General features: G+C 49.3%; 1 protein-coding gene across 1 annotated transcript in view; it reads right to left on the bottom strand.

The window, feature by feature from the left end:
* The window catches only part of si:ch73-139j3.4 (CD82 antigen), a gene marked incomplete at both ends in the record, with an annotated part of 42,385 nt that extends 22,254 nt beyond the window's left edge, over positions 1-20,131 (bottom strand). The window contains 2 exons of the mRNA XM_034165668.1: positions 14,958-15,101; positions 20,107-20,131. Of these exons, the coding sequence (XP_034021559.1) occupies positions 14,958-15,101; positions 20,107-20,131 (169 nt within the window). The remainder of the gene's footprint in view (positions 1-14,957; positions 15,102-20,106) is intronic.
* Between the last annotated feature and the right edge of the window lie 586 nt (positions 20,132-20,717).

Below are 20,717 nucleotides of genomic sequence, written 5' to 3'. Positions count from 1 at the left end.
AAGTGCTCACTATCACAGATTTAGACTGGTTTGTGAACAATATTTGAGGGAAATGGTGATATTGTGTATGTGGAAAAAGTTTTAGATCTTTGAGTTCATCTCATACAAAATGGGAGCAAAACCAAAAGTGTTGCGTTTATATTTTTGAGTATATATATATATATATATATACACAAGGTCTGTGAGAAAAGTAACGGACCTTTTTATTTTTTTCAAAAACTATATGGATTTGAATCACGTGCGATTACATCAGACAAGCTTGAACCCTCGTGGGCATGCGAGAGTTTTTTCACGCCTGTCGGTTACGTCATTTGCCTGTGGGCTGGCTTTGAGTGAGGAGTGGTCCACCCCTCCCGTTGGAATCTCTTTGTCTGAGAACTTCCTGAGAGACTGATGCTTTGCTTGATCAAAATGTTTTCAAAAACTGTGAGGCACATCGAAGTGGACACCATTCGAGAAATTCAGCTGGTTTTCTGTGAAAATTTGAACGGTTGATGAGAGATTATGGACTGTTGCTGTCGCTTTAAGGACTTCCCACGGAGCGGGACATCGCGACGCGCCCTGAGCCGCCGCTGTCTGCCTGTTTCGAGCTGAAAACTTCCAAATTTAAGCCTCTGTTGACCCAGGACGTCGTGACAGAACAGAGAACTTTCAGAAGAGGTCGGGATCAGCAGTTTATCTGGACATTCCACTGTTAAAGAAGATTTTGTAATGAAAGAAAGTGCGGATGGGTCCGCGCGTCGGGACTCAGCCGGCGCCGTGCGCTGCCACAGGAAAAACACTTCCGTTGGAAGCCTTAAGGACAAGTTGGAACATGTCCAGCTGTTAAACAATTTCTCAGATACTCACTCAACTGAAAGCCATCAAAAGCCGCCTGGTTTTTACAAATCGTTATCAACACGGAGGTGTTTTTCCTGTGCCGCTGCACCGCGCCGGCTGCATCCCGACACGCGGACCCGTCCGCACGTCTTTCATATATAATTCCTAATATTATCCTTTTTTCTTTTTATGTGTCTCATGTAACAAACATGTTGTTATGATTTGAAGCCAGGACATAAACAGAGTCAGATAACTCAGCCACATGGGGTGTGCAGCCAGTACATTCTGAGTGCCATTCCCAAGCCCGGATAAATGAGGAGGGTTGCGTCAGGAAGGGCATCCGGCGTAAAACAAGCCAACCAACTATGCAGACTAAGAATCGAATTTCCATACTGGATCGGTCGCTGCCCGACTTAACAACGTCTGCCACCGGTGCTGTTGCCCAACAGGGTGCCGGTGGAAATTGGGCTACCTGCGGGCGAAGATGACGAAGAAGAGGAGGAGAACATTTCCACAAACAGCAGGAGAAGAAGAAAACTAGAAGGGTAGAAATGAGAGTGGGGACTTTGAATGTTGGTAGTATGACTGGTAAAGGGAGAGAGCTGGCTGATATGATGGAGAGGAGAAAGGTAGATATATTGTGTGTGCAAGAGACCAAGTGGAAGGGAAGTAAGAGCAGGAGCATCGGCGGTGGGTACAAGTTGTTGTGTTGGGGTCATTTTAAAGGAAGCGTATGTTAAAAGTGTGTTGGAGGTTAAGCGAGTGTCTGACAGGGTGATGAGTGTGCCGTTGGAAATTGAAGGGGTGATGATGAATATCATCAGTGCATATGCCCCACAGGTAGGTTGAGAGATGAAGGAGAAAGAAGATTTCTGGAGCGTGTTAGATGAGGTGGTGAAAAGTGTGCCCAAGCATGAAAGATTGGTGATAGGAGCGGACTTCAATGGACATGTTGGTGAAGGGAACAGAGGTGATGAGGAAGTAATGGGTAGATATGGTATCAAGGATAGGAATGGGGAAGGACAGATGGTAGTTGATTTTGCAAAAAGGATGGAAATGGCTGTGGTGAATACCTACTTTAAGAAAAGGGAGGAGCACAGTGTAACATATAAGAGTGGAGGAAGGTGCACACAGGTGGACTACATTCTTTATAGGGGATGCAAGCTAAAAGAAATCAGAGACTGTAAGGTGGTGGCAGGAGAGAGTGTTGTTAGACAGCATAGGATGGTTGTTTGTAGGATGAATTTAGAGGTAAAGAAGAAGAAGAGAGTGAGAGCTCAACAAAGGATCAGATGGTGGAAGCTGAAGGAGGAAGACTGTTGTGTGAAATTTAGCGAGCAGGTGAGAGAAGCACTGGTTGGAGGGGAAGCAAGTTTGGACAACTGGAAAAGTACTGCAAATGTGGTGAGGGAGACAGCTAGGACAGTACTGGGTATGACTTCTGGACAGTGGAAGGAAGACAAGGAGACTTAGTGGTGGAATGAAGAGGTCCAGGAAAGCATAAGGAGAAAGAGGTTGGTGAAAAAGTTTTGGGATAGTCGTAGAGATGAAGAAAGTAGAAGGGAGTACAAGGAGATGCTGTGTAAGGCGAAAAGAGAAGTGGCAAAAGCGAAGGAAAAGGCATATTGGGAGCTGTACAAGAAGTTGAATAGTAAGGAAGTAGAAAAGGACTTGTACCAATTGGCCAGACAAAGGGACAGAGCTGGAAAGGATGTGCAGCAGGTTAGGGTGGTAAAAGATGCACATGGTCCTCCTCCATAGCCTCCTCCCAGACCCGAGTTTTTGCCTCTGCGACCGCACGGGCTGTGGCACGCTTGGCCTGCCGGTACCTGTCAGCTGCCTCTGGGGTCCCACCTACCAACAAAGATAAGTAGGACTCCTTCTTCAGCTTGATGGCATCCCTTATGTAGCAGGATGGATGACCTTAATGATGTTCAGCTGGTGGATTGAGTGCAGCTGGTTGTGGCAGAGGAGTGTTTGCATAAAAGAGGGAGTGTGTGTGCTCTTCTTTCTCTTTCTGGAGACTGAGTGCAGGTGTTTGGACGTGTTCACTTCCATGTTCCCGTGAAGACAGAGACCTCTGTGTGGGCTGTCGTTGGTGGTGCGCTGCTGAGTTTGTGGTGCTCTTGACGCTCTGGGGTGGTGTCGAGTTACAGCTGATTGCTGTGACGGATGGAGGTGGAGAACATGGTCCACTCAGACTCCATGTCTCCAACCTCCCCCGGGACCTGGGAGAAGCTCTCCCGGAGGTGGGAGTTGAAGACCTCGCTGACAGAGGGTTCCGCCAGTCGTTTCTCAGCAGACCCTCACGATACGTTTGGGCCTGCCAGGTCTGACCGGCTTCCTCCCCTCCCAGCGGATCCAACTCACCACCAGGTGGTGATCGGTCGACAGCTCTGCCCCTCTCTTCACTCGAGTGTCCGAGACACGTGGCCGAAGGTCAGATGATACGACTACAAAGTCGATCATCGACCTCCGGCTCAGGGTGTCCTGGTGCCACGTGCACTTATGGACACCCTTGTGCTTGAACATGGTGTTTATGATGGACAAACTGTGACTAGCACAGAAGTCCAACAACTGAACACCACTCGGGTTCAGATCAGGGAGGCCGTGCTTCCTGATCACACCCTCCAGGTCTCACTGTCGCCGCCAGGAAATCCCCCAGGAGAACAATGGAGTCCCCAGTTGGAGCGCTATCTAGTACCCCTCCCAGGGACTCCAGGAAGGTTGGGTACTCTGCACTGCTGCTCGGTCTGTTGGCTGAGACAACGGTGAGAGACCTGTCCCTGACCCGAAGGCATAGGGACGCGACCCTCTCGTTCACTGGAGTGAACTCCAACACATGGCGACTGAGCTGGGGAGCAATAAGCAATGCGACCCCAGCTCTCCGCCTCTCCCCGTGGGCAACGCCAGAAAAATGAAGCGTCCAGCCCCTCTCCAGGAGTTGGGTACCACAGCCCAAGCTGTGCGTGGAGGTGAGCCCGACTATCTCTAGTTGGTATCTCTCAACCTCCCGCACAAGCTCAGGCTCCTTCTCCCCTAGCGAGGTGACATTTCACGTCCCAACAGCTAGGGGCTGTGAGCATGGACCGGGCCGCCGGGCCACCCGCCCTCGACCGCCACCCAATCCTCTCTGCACCCGACCCCCATGGCCCCCTCTGCAGGTGGTGAACCCACAGGAGGGCGGGCCCACGTCGCTCTTTTGGGCTGAGTCCGGCCGGGCCCCATGGGCTAAGGCCCGACCACCAGGTGCTCACGCGTGAGCCCCAACCCCAGGCCTAGCTCCAGGGTGGGGCCCCGGCTCCGCCATACCGGGCGATGTCTCGGTCCTTGATTTTTTACTGGTCATGGAGGTTCTGAACTGCCCTTAGTCTGACCCGTCACCTAGGACGTGTTTGCCTTGGGAGACCCTACAGGGAGCACAAAGCCCCCGACAACATAGCTCCTAGGATCATCCGGGTACGCAAACTCCCCCACCACGATAAGGTGGCAGCTAGAGCGGCCTCGAAGAGATTCTGGCAAACCATCCGACGTCTCAGGAGGCGGAAGCAGCTCTCCACCATCACTGTTTACGGTGCGGTTGGGGAGCTGTTGACCCTGATTGGGGATGTTGTCGGGTGGTGGAAGAAGTACTTCAAGGATCTCCTCAATCCCATTGTCACGTCTTCCGAAGAGGAAGCAGAGACTGGGGACTCAGAGCCGGACTCATCCATTACCCAGGCCGAAGTCACCGAGGTGGTTAGAAAGCTCCTCGGTGGCAAGGCTCCTGGGGTGGATTAAATCCGTCCTGAGTACCTTAAGTCTCTGGATGTTGTGGGACTGTCTTGGCTGACACGCCTCTGCAACATCGTGTGGCGATCGGGGACAGTGCCTCTGGATTGGCAGACCGGGGTGGTGGCCCCTCTGTTTAAGAAGGGGGACCGGAGGGTGTGTTCCAACTATAGGGGGATCACACTCCTCAGCCTCCCCGGTAAGGTCTATTCCAGAGTACTGGAGAGGAGAATTCAACCGATGGTCCACCTCGGATTCAGGAGGAGCAGTGTAGTTTTCGTCCTTGTCGCAGCACACTGGACCAGCTCTACATGCTCCATCGGGTGCTCGAGGGTTCATGGGAGTTCACCCAACCAGTCCACATGTGTTCTGTGGATCTGGAGAAGGCATTCGACCGTGTCCCTCGGGGAACCCTGTGGGGAGTGCTCCGGGAGTACGGGGTCTGCGGTCCTTTGCTAAGGGCTATCCGGTCCCTGTATGACCGCAGCAGGAGCTTGGTTCGCATTGCCGGTAGTAAGTCAAACCTGTTTCCAATGCACGTTGGCCTCCGCCAGGGCTGCCCTTTGTCACCGATTCTGTTCATTATTTTTATGGACAGAATTTTTAGAGGGGGTCTGGTTTGGGAACCACAGAATCTCATCTCTGCTGTTTGTGGACGATGTGGTTCTGTTGGCTTTGTCAAATCAGGACCTTTAGCATGCACTGGGGCGGTTTGCAGCCGAGTGTGAAGCGTCCAGGATGAAAATCAGCACTTCCAAATCCGAGGCCATGGTTCTCGACCGGAAAAAGGTGCTTTGCCCTCTTCAGGTTGGTGGAGTGTCCTTGCCTCAAGTGGAGGAGTTTAAGTATCTCGGGGTCTTGTTCACGAGTGAGGGATGGATGGAGCGTGAGATCGATAGACGGATTGGTGCAGCATCTGCAGTGATGCGGTCGCTGTATCGGAGCGTTGTGGTGAAGAGAGAGCTGAGTAGGGGGGCAAAGCTCTCGATTTATGCTGAGGATGGAGCCACCAGGCAGGAGGAGAAGAGGGAGGCCAAAGAGGAGGTTTATGGATGTGTTGAAGGAGGACATGCAGGTGGTTGGTGTGACAGAGGAAAATACAGATGACAGGGTGAGATGGAAACGATTGATCTGCTGTGGCACCCCCTAAGGGGAACAGCTGAAAGACAAAGAAGAAGAAGACAAACAGAGTCAGATGTACCCCAAGATGCAGGACAGTGAAGACACAAAGATGGATTTTTAAGGATGCAAGGTTTAATTAACACTTGGTGAGTTCTAAACACACAGGCAGCTGTAGGGAAAAATCCAACATAGTCTATTCTCAACTCTGGATAAGGAGGTCTAGGGACAAAAACAGGTGAGGAAGGTTTCCAACAAAAATGCAGTCTTTCACCAGCTCTGGGAGAGGAGGTCAAACAGATAACCAAAGACGAGCAGGAGTGTGATATCAAGGACCAAAACACTCACAACAGGAACAGGGACAGGGACAGGGACATCAGATGGCAGAGCAGACAATGGACGTGTGAGCAACAGCAACCCAGGTGTGACTTAAATACGAGTTAATAGATTGCTTACAGGTGGGAACAATCAAGGCAGATCAGAACATGTGTTAATTTAAAATAAACACAAGGGGGCAGCAGATAACAGAACATACATGAGTGACTGAAAGACACAAAGTGACACAGATAACTCCGGTACAGAAATAACCTACGAACCCAAACAACAGCCCAGTCTCATGGTTTTTTTTTTTTTGGTTTTTTTTTTTTTTTGTGCGCCCATCATGAAATGAGTCAAATTTTCGTGACGGGTTTTTTTTAACTCAGTATTACTAACCCTACTCCTACCCCCAACCCGAACCTTAACCACCCCCCCTTCCCCCCCCACTTTACTTTTAATTTCGTGCAGCCATCACAGAATGAATTAGAATGAATTTGTGCTGCTGTGATGAAAATGAGGCCCTTTTCGTCACAATAATCACAAACCAATAGATTAAAGTATATTTTGTGCTGCTGAAGCACGACTTGTTGTGAGACCAGATTAGACACAGCACGAGAATGTGACCAAGATACAAAACACAGAGGAGTATAAATAAAAGACACACCGGATGGGTGTGCGAGGGGCGGAGCCTACACATGAACACCACAGAAGACACCAACACAAACAAGCACAGCCGAAAAGGGTCAGAGGTGCACGTAACATAGAAGACCACACGTGCACCCATGGACAAGACAGATACACACACACACACACACACACACACACACACACACACACACACACACACACACACACACACACACACACACACACACACACACACACACACACACAGGACCTGGGAAGCAACCACACCAATCCATGCACACGCACATGCTCAAAGGATGCAGGGACCATGGGAGGGGAGCAGGGGAGGACAGAAGGTCAAGGACACACCAGGACATGAAAACAGGGATCACATAAACAGAACACCCAAAAACAACTCGACCGGACCAGAACCCCAACATGTCGTGTTTTACAAAAATATATCAAACTAACTGCAAACAAAATACGATGCAGAAGATGTTTTTGTACTTTTGAGGTCTTTGTTACCTCCGCCAAGGAGGTTATGTTTTCGGTCGCGTTTGTTTGTTTGTTTGTCTGTTTGTCAGCAGGATAACTCAAAAAGTTTTGAATGGATTTTGATGAAATTTTGTGGAGTGGTTGGAAATGACAAGAGGAACAAGTGATTACATTTTAGTGGTGATCCGGATCACGTTCCGGATCCCGATGCTAACGCGTTAGCATGGCTATGGCGTTTTCAATGTTAAAAGTTAGCATTAAGCAGTTGCAGCTGTCATCACATTCGGGTGCATTTGTTTTCAAATTGTAATATTTCTTATATTTATTTTTGTTTATATATTAATAATCTAATGATTATTATATACAATTTTAGAGAAAGTGTTCTGTTGGCCACCAGAAGAGGAGGTACTGCTGGCCCACCACCAGAGGGCGCCCTGCCTGAAGTGCAGGCTTCAGGCACGAGAGGGCGCTGCTGCCATGGACACAACCGGGGTTGACAGCTGTCACTCATCAACTCATGACAGCTGTCACCCATCTCCACTTCATCAATCCACTCCATAAAAGCCGGACATCTACCTGTGAAGGTAATTTCTCTGCTGACTTAAAACTAAATAATAGTCTGAACTCTTTTGCAGCCGTTTTTCTGTGGTGTGCCTTATCTGCTGGATTGGCGTTTGGTGTGAAAAGCGACGGCTTCGCTTCACACCCAAACCAGATAAGTGGTTTAACAGGAGCTGCACAAGTGTGTGATTAGAGGTGGTGGTGACTTTCCACCTTCTGACTGTTTTTGTTACTGGGTGTGTGCACACACCCACATCTCACTGTTTGTGCTCCTCGCCAGCAGTACCAGATCCGACAGTCGGGGACGGTGATCACCTGGGAATTCGGGACTTGGCGGCTCCAGTATTCACCAGGTTCTGTGGTGGTGGAAATCATGTGGTTCCGGCTCTTCTCAGGACAGACGTCTTCTATCCTCGAGCCTGCCCACACGTCACCTTTGTGTATTGACTGCTATCAGATTCTGTGATTGTCTGTATAATCGTTGTGCACATTCACAACATTAAATTGTTACTTTTTGGCTCATCTATTGACCGTTCATTTGCGCCCCCTGTTGTGCGTCCGTGTCACTACACTTTCCCCTCGGCCAATGTCATGGATCCCGAGGGGCGTCAACCATCTGTTGGACAGCCAATGGAAGAGCAGGGTGCACAGGCGTCGGCTGGAGGCGTGATTGGTGAGTTGCAGCACATCCTCACCGCCTTTACCACTCGGATGGACCTGATGACCGAGCAAAACATCATCCTTAATCGCAGGATGGAGGCTCTCACCGCGCAGGTGGAAGCGCGCGCTCAGGGCACTGCTGCAGCTCCTCCTCCTGCCGACCTGGTGCTGAATACAGACATTCCACTGGTCATTCAATGACCCCCCCCCCACCATCCCCTGAAGCATACATAAGCCCCCCAGAGCCGTACGGAGGTTGTGTGGAGACGTGCGCGGACTTTCTTATGCAGTGTTCGCTCGTCTTTGCACAGCGTCCCGTGATGTACGCGTCTGATGCCAGCAAGGTGGCTTACGTGATTAATTTGCCTCGAGGTGAGGCATGCGCTTGGGCTACAGCGCTTTGGGACCAAAGTTCACGGCTCCTTGCCTCTTATACTGGGTTTGTGAGGGAGCTCAGAACTGTTTTTGATCACCCTAACAGAGGCGAAACTGCGTCTACCGTGCTGCTGTCAATGAGACAGGGGCGCCGGAGCGCAGCCGAATATGCAGTCCACTTCTGCATCACGGCTGCGAGATCCGGCTGGAATATGACTGCGCTCCGCGCCGCCTTCATAAATGGACTGTCGTCGGTCCTGAAGGAGCACCTGGTGGCTAAGGAGGAACCGCGGGATTTGGCTGAGCTTATCAATTTGGTTATACGATTGGACAATTGGTTAGAAGAACGCCGACAGGAGCGAGGCGAAGGGCGTGGTCAGGCACAAGCCGTCCCTCTTCCTCCCGGGTCTGAAAGGGAGCCGTCTTCCCCACGCTCCACAGCCACAGCGCTCCGTGTGGCTACAGCTCCCCCTGCTGACGATGCTAGGGACACGAGCAGGGCCACATTCAGACAGAGGAGGCTGGTCCGCAGGGAGTGCTTTGTCTGTGGCTCAAGTGAGCATCAGCAGAGAGACTGCCTCAAACGGTCAAAACACAAACGCCCGCTCTTAGAGACTGGGCTGAGGGGGGGTCAAAACATTCACGTGGGTCATACACATCTTTCAACACGACTCCCAGTTACAATCCTCAGCGGGGATTTAACCCTTCAAGCCCCAGCACTGGTGGACATGGGGTCAGAAGGGAATCTGCTGGATAGCAGATGGGCAAGGGAGGTAGGGCTCCCTCTGGTGGCGCTTTCTTCGCCAGTGAAGGTGCGAGCACTAGATGGCACTCTTCTCCCTTTTATCACACACAAGACACTACCTGTAACCCTGGTAGTGTCTGGGAATCACCGGGAGGAGATTGAGTTTTTTGTAACTCCTTCTACCTCCCGCGTGATTTTGGGCTTCCCATGGATGATTAAACACAATCCCCGGATTGATTGGCCGTCTGGGGTTGTTGCTCAGTGGAGCGAAACCTGCCACCGGAATTGTTTAGGATCCTCGGTTCCTCCCGGTGTAAATGCTAATGAGGAGGTTAAAGTCCCTCCCAATCTGACGGTGGTGCCGGTTGAGTACCACGATCTTGCTGACGTCTGCAGCAAGGATCTGGCGCTCACCCTTCCCCCGCACCGTCCGTACGATTATGCCATTGATTTGGTCCCGGGCGTTGAGTTCCCATCCAGCAGGCTGTACAATCTCTCACGTCCTGAGCGCGAATCAATGGAGACCTACATCCGGGACTCATTAGCTGCCGGGCTGATCCAGAATTCCACCTCCCCGATGGGTGCAGGTTTCTTTTTTGTGGGCAAGAAAGATGGCGGACTCCGTCCATGCATTGATTACAGGGGGCTGAACGACATAACAGTTCGTAATCAATACCCTTTACCCCTGGATTCAGTGTTCAAGCCCCTGCATGGAGCCCAAATTTTCACCAAACTGGACCTTAGGAATGCGTACCACCTGGTTCGGATCCGGAAGGGAGACGAATGGAAGACGGCATTCAACACCCCATTAGGTCATTTTGAGTACCTGGTCATGCCGTTCGGCCTCACTAACGCCCCCGCGACGTTCCAGGCTTTGGTAAACGACGTCTTGCGGGACTTTCTGCACCGATTCGTCTTCGTATATCTGGATGACATACTCATCTTTTCCCCGGACCCTGAGACTCATGTCCAGCATGTACGTCAGGTCCTGCAGCGGTTGTTGGAGAACCGGCTGTTTGTGAAGGGCGAGAAGTGTGAGTTTCACCGCACCTCTTTGTCCTTCCTGGGGTTCATCATCTCCTCCAACTCCGTCGCCCCTGATCCGGCCAAGGTTGCGGCGGTGAGAGATTGGCCCCAACCGACAAGCCGTAGGAAGCTGCAACAGTTCCTCGACTTTGCAAATTTCTACAGGAGGTTCATTAAGGGCTACAGTCAGGTAGTTAGCCCCCTGACAGCCCTGACCTCTCCAAAAGTCCCCTTCACCTGGTCGGATTGGTGCAAAGCCGCGTTCAAGGAGTTGAAACACCGGTTCTCGTCTGCACCAGTTCTGGTGCAGCCCGACCCTAGCCGCCAGTTTGTGGTTGAAGTGGACGCCTCTGACTCAGGGATAGGAGCCGTGCTATCCCAGAGCGGAGAGACCGATAAGGTTCTTCACCCGTGTGCCTACTTTTCTCGCAGGTTGACCCCAGCTGAACGGAACTATGACATCGGCAATCGAGAACTCCTTGCGGTGAAAGAGGCTCTTGAGGAGTGGAGACACCTGTTGGAGGGAGCGTCTGTGCCGTTCACGGTTTTCACTGACCATCGGAACCTGGAGTATATCAGGACCGCCAAGCGGCTGAACCCCAGGCAAGCCCGCTGGTCACTGTTCTTCGGGCGTTTTGACTTCCGGATCACCTATCGCCCCGGGACCAAGAACCAGAGATCGGATGCCTTGTCCCGGGTACACGAAGATGAAGTCAAGACGGAGCTGTCGGATCCACCGGAGTCCATCATTCCTGAGTCCACTATCGTGGCCACCCTCACCTGGGACGTGGAGAAGACCGTCCGGGAGGCCCTGGCACGGAGCCCGGACCCAGGAACCGGTCCGAAGAACCGTTTATACATCCCACCAGAGGCCAGAGCTGCAGTCTTGGACTTCTGTCACGGTTCCAAGCTCTCCTGTCATCCGGGGGTGCGAAGGACCATGGCAGTTGTCCGGCAGCGCTTCTGGTGGGCGTCTATGGAGGCCGACGTCCGGGAGTATGTCCAGGCCTGTACCACCTGTGCCAGGGGCAAGGCAGACCACATGAAGACACAAGGACTTCTGCAGCCTCTACCGGTGCCTCGTCGCCCCTGGTCCCACATTGGCCTGGACTTTGTCACGGGTCTCCCACCGTCCCAGGGCATGACAACCATCTTCACGATAGTGGACCGATTCTCCAAGGCGGCCCACTTCGTGGCCCTCCCAAAGCTCCCAACGGCCCAGGAGACAGCAGACCTCCTGGTCCGCCACGTCGTGCGTGTGCATGGGATACCAGCGGACATCGTCTCGGACCGTGGTCCTCAGTTCTCCTCACAGGTGTGGAGGAGTTTCTGCAGGGAACTGGGGGCCAGCATGAGCCTCTCGTCTGGGTATCATCCTCAGACGAACTTGACAGGCAGAGCGGGCCAACCAAGAACTTGAACAGGCCCTCCGCTGTGTTACATCCGTGCACCCGTCGGCCTGGAGTCACCATCTGGCCTGGATCGAGTACGCCCATAACAGCCAGGTGTCCTCTGCCACCGGCCTCTCCCCGTTCAAAGTGTGTCTGGGGTATCAGCCCCCACTGTTCCCCGTGGTGGAGGGAGAGGTCGGTGTGCCCTCGGTCCAGGCCCACCTGCGAAGATGCCGATGAGTGTGGCGCACCGCCCGCTCTGCCTTGTTGAAGGCCCGGATGAGGGCTAAGGCCCATGCAGACCGCCGGCGTTCCCCGGCCCCTGCTTACCAGCCCGGGCAGGAGGTATGGCTATCAACGAAGGACATCCCCTTACAAGTGGACTCCCCTAAGCTGAAGGAACGTTACATTGGACCATTCCAGATCCTCAAAGTCCTCAGTCTGGCCACAGTGAAGCTGAAGCTACCAGCTTCAGCTGAAGCTACCAGCTTCACTGCAGATCCACCCGGTCTTTCATGTCTCACGTGTCAAGCCATACCACACCTCCACCCTCTGCACTCCTGGACCGGCGCCACCTCCTGCCCGGATCATCAACGGGGAGCCTGCATGGACAGTGCGTAGGCTCCTGGACGTCCGTCGTAAGGGCCGGGGGTTTCAGTATTTGGTGGACTGGGAGGGGTATGGACCAGAGGAACGCTCCTGGGTGAAGAGGAGCTTCATCCTGGACCCGGCCCTCCTGGCCGACTTCTACCACCGTCACCCGAACAAGCCTGGTTGGGCGCCAGGAGGCGCCCGTTGAGGGGGGGGTCCTGTTGTGTGGGCCGCCAGAAGAGGAGGTACTGCTGGCCCACCACCAGAGGGCGCCCTGCCTGAAGTGCGGGCTTCAGGCACGAGAGGGCGCTGCCGCCACGGACACAGCCGGGGTTAACAGCTGTCACTCATCAACTCATGACAGCTGTCACCCATCTCCACTTCATCAATCCTCTCCATAAAAGCCGGACGTCATCTTCACCTCGCTGCCGAGATATCATCTACCTGTGAAGGTAATTTCTCTGCTGACTTAAAACTAAATAATAGTCTGAAATCTTTTGCAGCCGTTTTCTTGTGGTGTGCCTTATCTGCTGGATTGGCGTTTGGTGTGAACAGCGACGGCTTCGCTTCACACCCAAACCAGATAAGTGGTTTAACAGGAGCTGCACGAGTGTGTGATTAGAGGTGGAGGTGACTTTCCACCTTCTGACTGTTTTTGTTACTGGGTGTGCACACACCCACATCTCACTGTTTTTGCTCCTCGCCAGCAGTACCAGATCCGACAGTCGGGGACGGTGATCACCTGGGAATTCGGGACTTGGCGGCTCCAGTATTCACCAGGTTCTGTGGCGGTGGAAATCGTGTGGTTCCGGCTCTTCTCAGGACAGATGTCTTCTATCCTCGAGCCTGCCCACACGTCACCTTTGTGTATTGACTGCTATCAGATTCTGTGATTGTCTGTATAATCGTTGTGCACATTCACAACATTAAATTGTTACCTTTTGGCTCATCTATTGACCGTTCATTTGCGCCCCCTGTTGTGCGTCCGTGTCACTACACTTTCCCCAACAGAAAGAGACAAAAAGAAATAGATCACTGTGCCAAGGAGGGAATCTCTTTAGGGTCAGTGACCCTATGGCCTTGTTTAGAGAAGTGTTTCATAAATGTTAAAAAAATTCATATATTTACAGTTTAGTTGAATAATAAATTGAATGTTGTCTCTTATTTGTTTTTGTCTATAAGCACATGCAATATCAATATCAGTGCTCAGATGACAGTAGTTTCTGGGAAAGGTGCAAGTTGCAATAAACTGTGATGCCAAGCGTTAAGGATACATGCTATCCAGTCACAGCAGATGAAACTTTTTTTACTAGCAAACATCATTGTTAGACTTTTTAGGTTCAATGATTCCACAGCGTGTAGATGTTATGGCGTCAGTGACCCCACGGCCTTGGCGGAGGTTTGCACTCTCTGAGTGCTTCTAGTTTAAAGTATGTTTGGAAGAATTTCTGGTTCTGGCGTTTTTGTCTTTTCATGTGTCAGCGTTTGTGGATGTCTAGTAACTTCCTACTTTTAAATTCTGATAAGACTTATGTTATGGTTCTTGGTCCAACGAGGTATCACCATCAATTTGATCAGCTAGCACTTTAGCTTAGGTTTGTGTGTTATACATCATAGGGAGGAATCTACATCATGAGGAATCTTGGGGTAATTTTTGATCCTATGTTGTGTTTTGATCTCCACATTAGAGATATTATGAGGACTGCTTTCTCCCATTTGTGAAATATAGTGAAGATTCGTCCTATTCTGTCTATGGCTGATGCTGAGACTTTGATTCATGCCTTTGTCTCCTCTACATTGGACTATTGTAATGTTCTATTTTCTGGTTTACCGCAGTCCAGGATTAGGGGTCTTCAACTGGTTCAAAGTGCTGCTGCCAGACTTTTGACACAAAGCAGAAAGTTTGACCACATTACACCCGTCCCTGCACTGGGTTCCAGTCGCTGCAAGATCGGATTTTAAAGTCCTTTTATTAGTTCATAAAATCGTTCATGGACTTGCACCTCCCTATCTGGCTGGCCTGGTAAGGCCCTATGTACCGGCTCGGGCCCTGCGTTCTCAGGGTGCTGGACTTCTGTGTGTTCCCAGGGTGAATAAAAAGTCTGCCGGTCACAGAGCTTTCTCCTACCGTGCCCCAGCTGATCTCCCGGCACACATTCGGCAGTCAGATACTGTGGAGACTTTTAAGTCACGTCTTAAGTCACTCATTTGTTTTCCTTGTTTTATCATTAGTGTTATGATGTGTTTTTATTCTTGTATTCTTTTATGGTTTTGTCTTTTTATTGTGTTTTTAAATTTTTTATTCAGTTTTTTCTGTTTTTATTATGTTGTGTGAAGCGCCTTGAGATGATTTCATGGATTGGTGCTATATAAATTAATAAATTTGATTTGATTTGATTTTGAACAGCTGAAGTTGCTGTTTTTTCCTGGAGTTCAAACCAACTCAATGAGTCTCCTACCAGGAAGACGGAGTTGAACAGGGTGAAGCAGAACTTCAGGAGCTGGATCTTCAAGTCCACCTTCATGCTGGCTGAAACGTTCTTCACGGGTTCTTCTGGAGTTCTGAGTAACAAGTGTCTCTTTTGGATTCTGCCAACAGTAAGCTGTGAAACACAGATCAGAATTCACTTCCTTATTGACTCCAGTCTCAAGGTTACCATGGAAACACACACACACGCTTATGTGACTTGAGAGGACATGACTCTGATTCCTGTGGAGAAGGCACACAGAAAGTTGTGGGTTTGGTTCCTTTTGATGTGTTTGCTGCACAGAGGCAGTGAGCCCCGACAGGCTCAGGGGCTTAAAGAATGCTCCTCTCAGCTGGATGGATTCTTGCCTGTTCTTGCTTCTCCTGGATTCTGGCTCTGTTTACAAACAATGGAAGGAATCCATCATAATTCCAATCCCCCCCCCCCCCCCCCCCCCCCCCCCCCCACAAAAAAAAAGTCCTGCTAAGGAACAGAGGGATGACAGACCAGGAGCCTTAACATCAGTGCTATTTCTACTACTACTAGTAATGACTTAATGACCTTCTTTGCTAATAAAATTTTAACTATTAGAGAAAAAATTACTCATAACCATCCCAAAGACGTATCGTTATCTTTGGCTGCTTTCAGTGATGCCGGTATTTGGTTAGACTCTTTCTCTCCAATTGTTCTGTCTGAGTTATTTTCATTAGTTACTTCCTCCAAACCATCAACATGTTTATTAGACCCCATTCCTACCAGGCTGCTCAAGGAAGCCCTACCATTATTTAATGCTTCGATCTTAAATATGATCAATCTATCTTTGTTAGTTGGCTATGTACCACAGGCTTTTAAGGTGGCAGTAATTAAACCATTACTTAAAAAGCCATCTTAGCTAATTATAGGCCAATTTCCAACCTTCCTTTTCTCTCAAAAATTCTTGAAAGGGTAGTTGTAAAACAGCTAACTGATCATCTGCAGAGGAATGGTCTATTTGAAGAGTTTCAGTCAGGTTTTAGAATTCATCATAGTACAGAAACAGCATTAGTGAAGGTTACAAATGATCTTCTTATGGCCTCAGGACAGTGGACTCATCTCTGTGCTTGTTCTGTTAGACCTCAGTGCTGCTTTTGATACTGTTGACCATAAAATTTTATTACAGAGATTAGAGCATGCCATAGGTATTAAAGGCACTGCGCTGTGGTGGTTTGAATCATATTTGTCTAATAGATTACAATTTGTTCATGTAAATGGGGAATCTTCTTCACAGACTAAAGTTAATTATGGAGTTCCACAAGGTTCTGTGCTAGGACCAATTTTATTCACTTTATACATGCTTCCCTTAGGCAGTATTAGACGGTATTGCTTAAATTTTCATTGTTACACAGATGATACCCAGCTTTATCTATCCATGAAGCCAGAGGACACACACCAATTAGCTAAACTGCAGGATTGTCTTACAGACATAAAGACATGGATGACCTCTAATTTCCTGCTTTTAAACTCAGATAAAACTGAAGTTATTGTACTTGGCCCCACAAATCTTAGAAGCATGGTGTCTAACCAGATCGTTACTCTGGATGGCATTTCCCTGATCTCTGGTAATACTGTGAGAAATCTTGGAGTTATTTTTGATCAGGATATGTCATTCAAAGCGCATATTAAACAAATATGTAGGACTGCCTTTTTGCATTTACGCAATATCTCTAAAATCAGAAAGGTCTTGTCTCAGAGTGATGCTGAAAAACTAATTAATGCATTTATTTCCTCTAGGCTGGACTATTGTAATTCATTATTAACAGGTTGTCCTAAAAGTTCCCTGAAAAGCCTTCAGTTAATTCAAAATGCTGCAGCTAGAGTACTGACGGGGACTAGCAGGAGAGAGCATATCTCACCCATATTGGCCTCTCTTCATTGGCTTCCTGTTAATTCTAGAATAGAATTTAAAATTCTTCTTCTTACTTATAAGGTTTTGAATAATCAGGTCCCATCTTATCTTAGGGACCTCATAGTACCATATCACCCCAATAGAGTGCTTCGCTCTCAGACTGCAGGCTTACTTGTAGTTCCTAGGGTTTGTAAGAGTAGAATGGGAGGCAGAGCCTTCAGCTTTCAGGCTCCTCTCCTGTGGAACCAGCTCCCATTTCAGATCAGGGAGACAGACACCCTCTCTACTTTTAAGATTAGGCTTAAAACTTTCCTTTTTGCTAAAGCTTATAGTTAGGGCTGGATCGGGTGACCCTGGACCATCCCTTGGTTATGTTGCTTTAGACGTAGACTGTGGGGGGGTTCCCATGATGCACTGTCTCTTTCTTTTTTTGCTCCGTGTGCATCACTCTGCATTTAATCATTAGTGATCGATCTCTGCTCCCCTCCACAGCATGTCTTTTTCCTGGTTCTCTCCCTCAGCCCCAACCAGTCCCAGCAGAAGACTGCCCCTCCCTGAGCCTGGTTCTGCTGGAGGTTTCTTCCTGTTAAAAGGGAGTTTTTCCTTCCCACTGTAGCCAAGTGCTTGCTCACAGGGGGTCGTTTTGACCGTTGGGGTTTTACATAATTATTGTATGGCCTTGCCTTACAATATAAAGCGCCTTGGGGCAACTGTTTGTTGTGATTTGGCGCTATATAAGAAAAAAGTTGATTGATTGATTGATTAGGGACACAAAGTAGTCCTGCATCCTGAGAACGCAAAGCCCGGGCCGGTACGTAGGGTTTAATTAGGTCAGCTAGGTAGGGAGTAGAGGATGACATTTTTCAGAAATTCCCGTGGGTCACGTGATTCCTGCGGGATTCCCATGGGATGGGAGTCAAAATTTTATCAATCCCGTGATTGGGACGGGACTGGAATAAAAATGAGTGGGAGGGGGCATGAGCGGGAATGCCAAAAATAAATGATGATTTTCATCTATTTAAAACAACCAAAACGCGTTCACACCGGGCGCGATCAGACACTACAAATTCACAGGGGTCGCATGGCGATGGACGCGCCTCCTTCGCCCGGTGTGTTGCTCTGCTTTTGCTGCGAAAAATCGCCCCGGTGCGTCATCAAATAGGAGGAGCTTCCATTCCGCTCGCCGGCTCCAGTTGTCAGTCAAGTTAACATGACGGACCTTGATCACACGGAGCGAGTTGTTGTGGAAAGCTCCCAATACAGAGAGTATCATTATTTGCTGCAGGAGCTGAGTCTGGATGACGGCTGCCTCTGCAGGACCCAACTTGAGGACCAACTGTCCCGTTCACGCGCGCACATGTAAACAATAAAAAAAAAAAAAAAAAAAAGAAACTCTGCTGCTTGCTGCAGCTGGCTCTTCCACCAAAATACTCTGTCATAACCAGTCACCATTTGCTTTATTATACATCTGTGTAGTTAATTAATAAAATATTCTCCACAGACGATTCGCTCGTGCACGCACGTAAAGTAAAAAGAGAAAGAAACTCCGCTCCTACTGCTGTGGTGCTGCTGTTCGCTCCAAAAACTCTCTCATAATTGTGAAATAAAGAACAAAAGAGACATAAGTCCTGCTCACAGGCTGCTACCAGATACAGGACATGTTCACATCTTCAGTCAAACTCCAGACATCTCTACGTCACTACATATCTAGTCCCTGATTGGTCATCACGGCGCGAGACATACGGGAGTGGGACTGCTTTTGAGTGGGAGCGGGATGGGATTTATTTTCTGGGAGCGGGATGGGACGGGAGTGAAAATCCACTCCCGTGTCATGCTCTAGTAGGGAGGTGCAAGTCTGTGAACAATTTTACAGACAAGTAGCAGAACCTTAAAATCTGATCTCACTGGGACAGGAAGACAGTGAAGAGACACCAAAATGGGTGTAATGTGGTCAAACTTTCTGCTTCGTGTCAAAACTCTGGCTGCAGCATTTTGAACCAATTGGAGAGCCCTAATGCTGGACTGCAGTAAACCAGAGAATAGAACATTGCAGTAGTCCAATCTAGAAGAAACAAACGCATGGATCAGGGTCTCAGCATCAGCCATAGACAGGATGGGACGAATCTTCACTATATTTTGCAGGTGGAAGAAAGCAGTCCTAGTAATATTTCTAATGTGGAGGTCAAAGGACAATGCAGGATCAAAAATTACCCCAAGGTTCCTCACTTTGTCAGTGTGATGTATGACACACAAGCCTAGGCTGAGTGTTAACTGGTCAAATTGATGCTGATGTCTCACTGGACCAAGAACCATCATTTCAGTCTTATCAGAGTTTAAAAGTAGGAAGTTTGTAGACATCCAACTTCTCACTGAGGCAAGGCAATCTTCTAAAGATTTTATGTGGATGAGATTACCAGCAGTTATCAGTATCAGCATAGCAGTGAAAGGTAATCCCAAAACGTTGCAATATGTGCGACCAAGGGGTGCTATATAAAGGGAGAAAAACAGGGGGCCCACGACGGACTCCTGTGGAACCCCAAATTTCATGTCACTAAGGTTAGAGGTAGTGTTATTGTACAAAACACAGTGAGAACGACTGGTCAGGTATGACGTCAGCCATGCAAGGGCACTCCCAGTAATCCCAAAATGATTTTCGAGCCTATCAAGTAGAATATGATGATCCACTGTATCAAATGCAGCACTGAGATCGACAGCACCAGAACCGTAGTGGTGTCCGAATCCATCATAAGCAGAAGATCATTCACCACTTTAGTGAGAGCCGTCTCTGTGGAATGATATTTTCTAAAAGCAGACTGCAGTGGCTCAAAGAGATTATTCTCAGTAAGATAGTCTATGAGCTGCCGTGACACCACTTTTTCCAGAATTTTAGAGCAAAATGATAGATTTGATATCAGCCGATAGTTTTTCAATACACTAGGGTCAAGATTAGGTTTCTTAAGTAATGGTTTAATCACTGCAGATTTGAAACATTTAGGAACAGATCCAGAAGTTAAAGAAAGATTAATAATTTCCAGCACAGTCGGCCCAAGAGTGGACCACAGGTCCTTAAACAGTTTAGTTGGTATCGGATCAAATAAACAGGTTGTGCTTTTTGTAGACGTTATGAGTTTTGTCAGCATGCCTAGTGAGATACTATCAAATTCTGTAAATCTAGGTAATACCTCAGTAATGGCGCCACGTCAGCAAGGACATTTAAACTCTGGTCTGTAAATCCCGCATTGAATCACTCCTCACCTTCAAAATCTCCTCCTGGTACAACCTGCTCATGATCAAACACAGAACGAAACTTTTCCGCATTATCAGTCATTCCAGCAAAGTAACTAGTTCAAACCCCGCTGTCTGAACTATACAATCATCCCCCTCATCACTGAGGACCCCTCACACCACCTGATCTATGAGGACCCCTCACACCCCCTGATCACTGAGGACCCCTCACACCACCTGATCACTGAGGACCCCTCACACCCCCTGATCTACTGAGGACCCCTCACACCCCTGATCACTGAGGACCCCTCATACCCCCTGATCACTGAGGACCCCTCATACCCCCTGATCACTGAGGACCCCTCACACCACCCTGATCTATGAGGACCCCTCACACCCCTGATCACTGAGGACCCCTCATACCCCCTCATCACTGAGGACCCCTCACACCCCCTGATCACTGAGGACCCTCACACAATCTGATCACTGAGGACCCCTCACACCCCTGATCACTGAGGACTCCTCATACCCCCTGATCACTGAGGACCCCTCATACCCCCTCATCACTGAGGACTCCTCATACCCCCTCATCACTGAGGACCCCTCACACCACCTGATCACTGAGGACCCCTCACACAACC

The sequence above is a fragment of the Thalassophryne amazonica genome, unplaced genomic scaffold, assembly GCF_902500255.1.
Source record: "Thalassophryne amazonica unplaced genomic scaffold, fThaAma1.1, whole genome shotgun sequence".
Classification (NCBI taxonomy): Eukaryota; Metazoa; Chordata; class Actinopteri; order Batrachoidiformes; family Batrachoididae; genus Thalassophryne; species Thalassophryne amazonica.
Note: the sequence above shows the minus strand (reverse complement) of the source record. Positions and strands in the feature narration are given on the sequence as shown.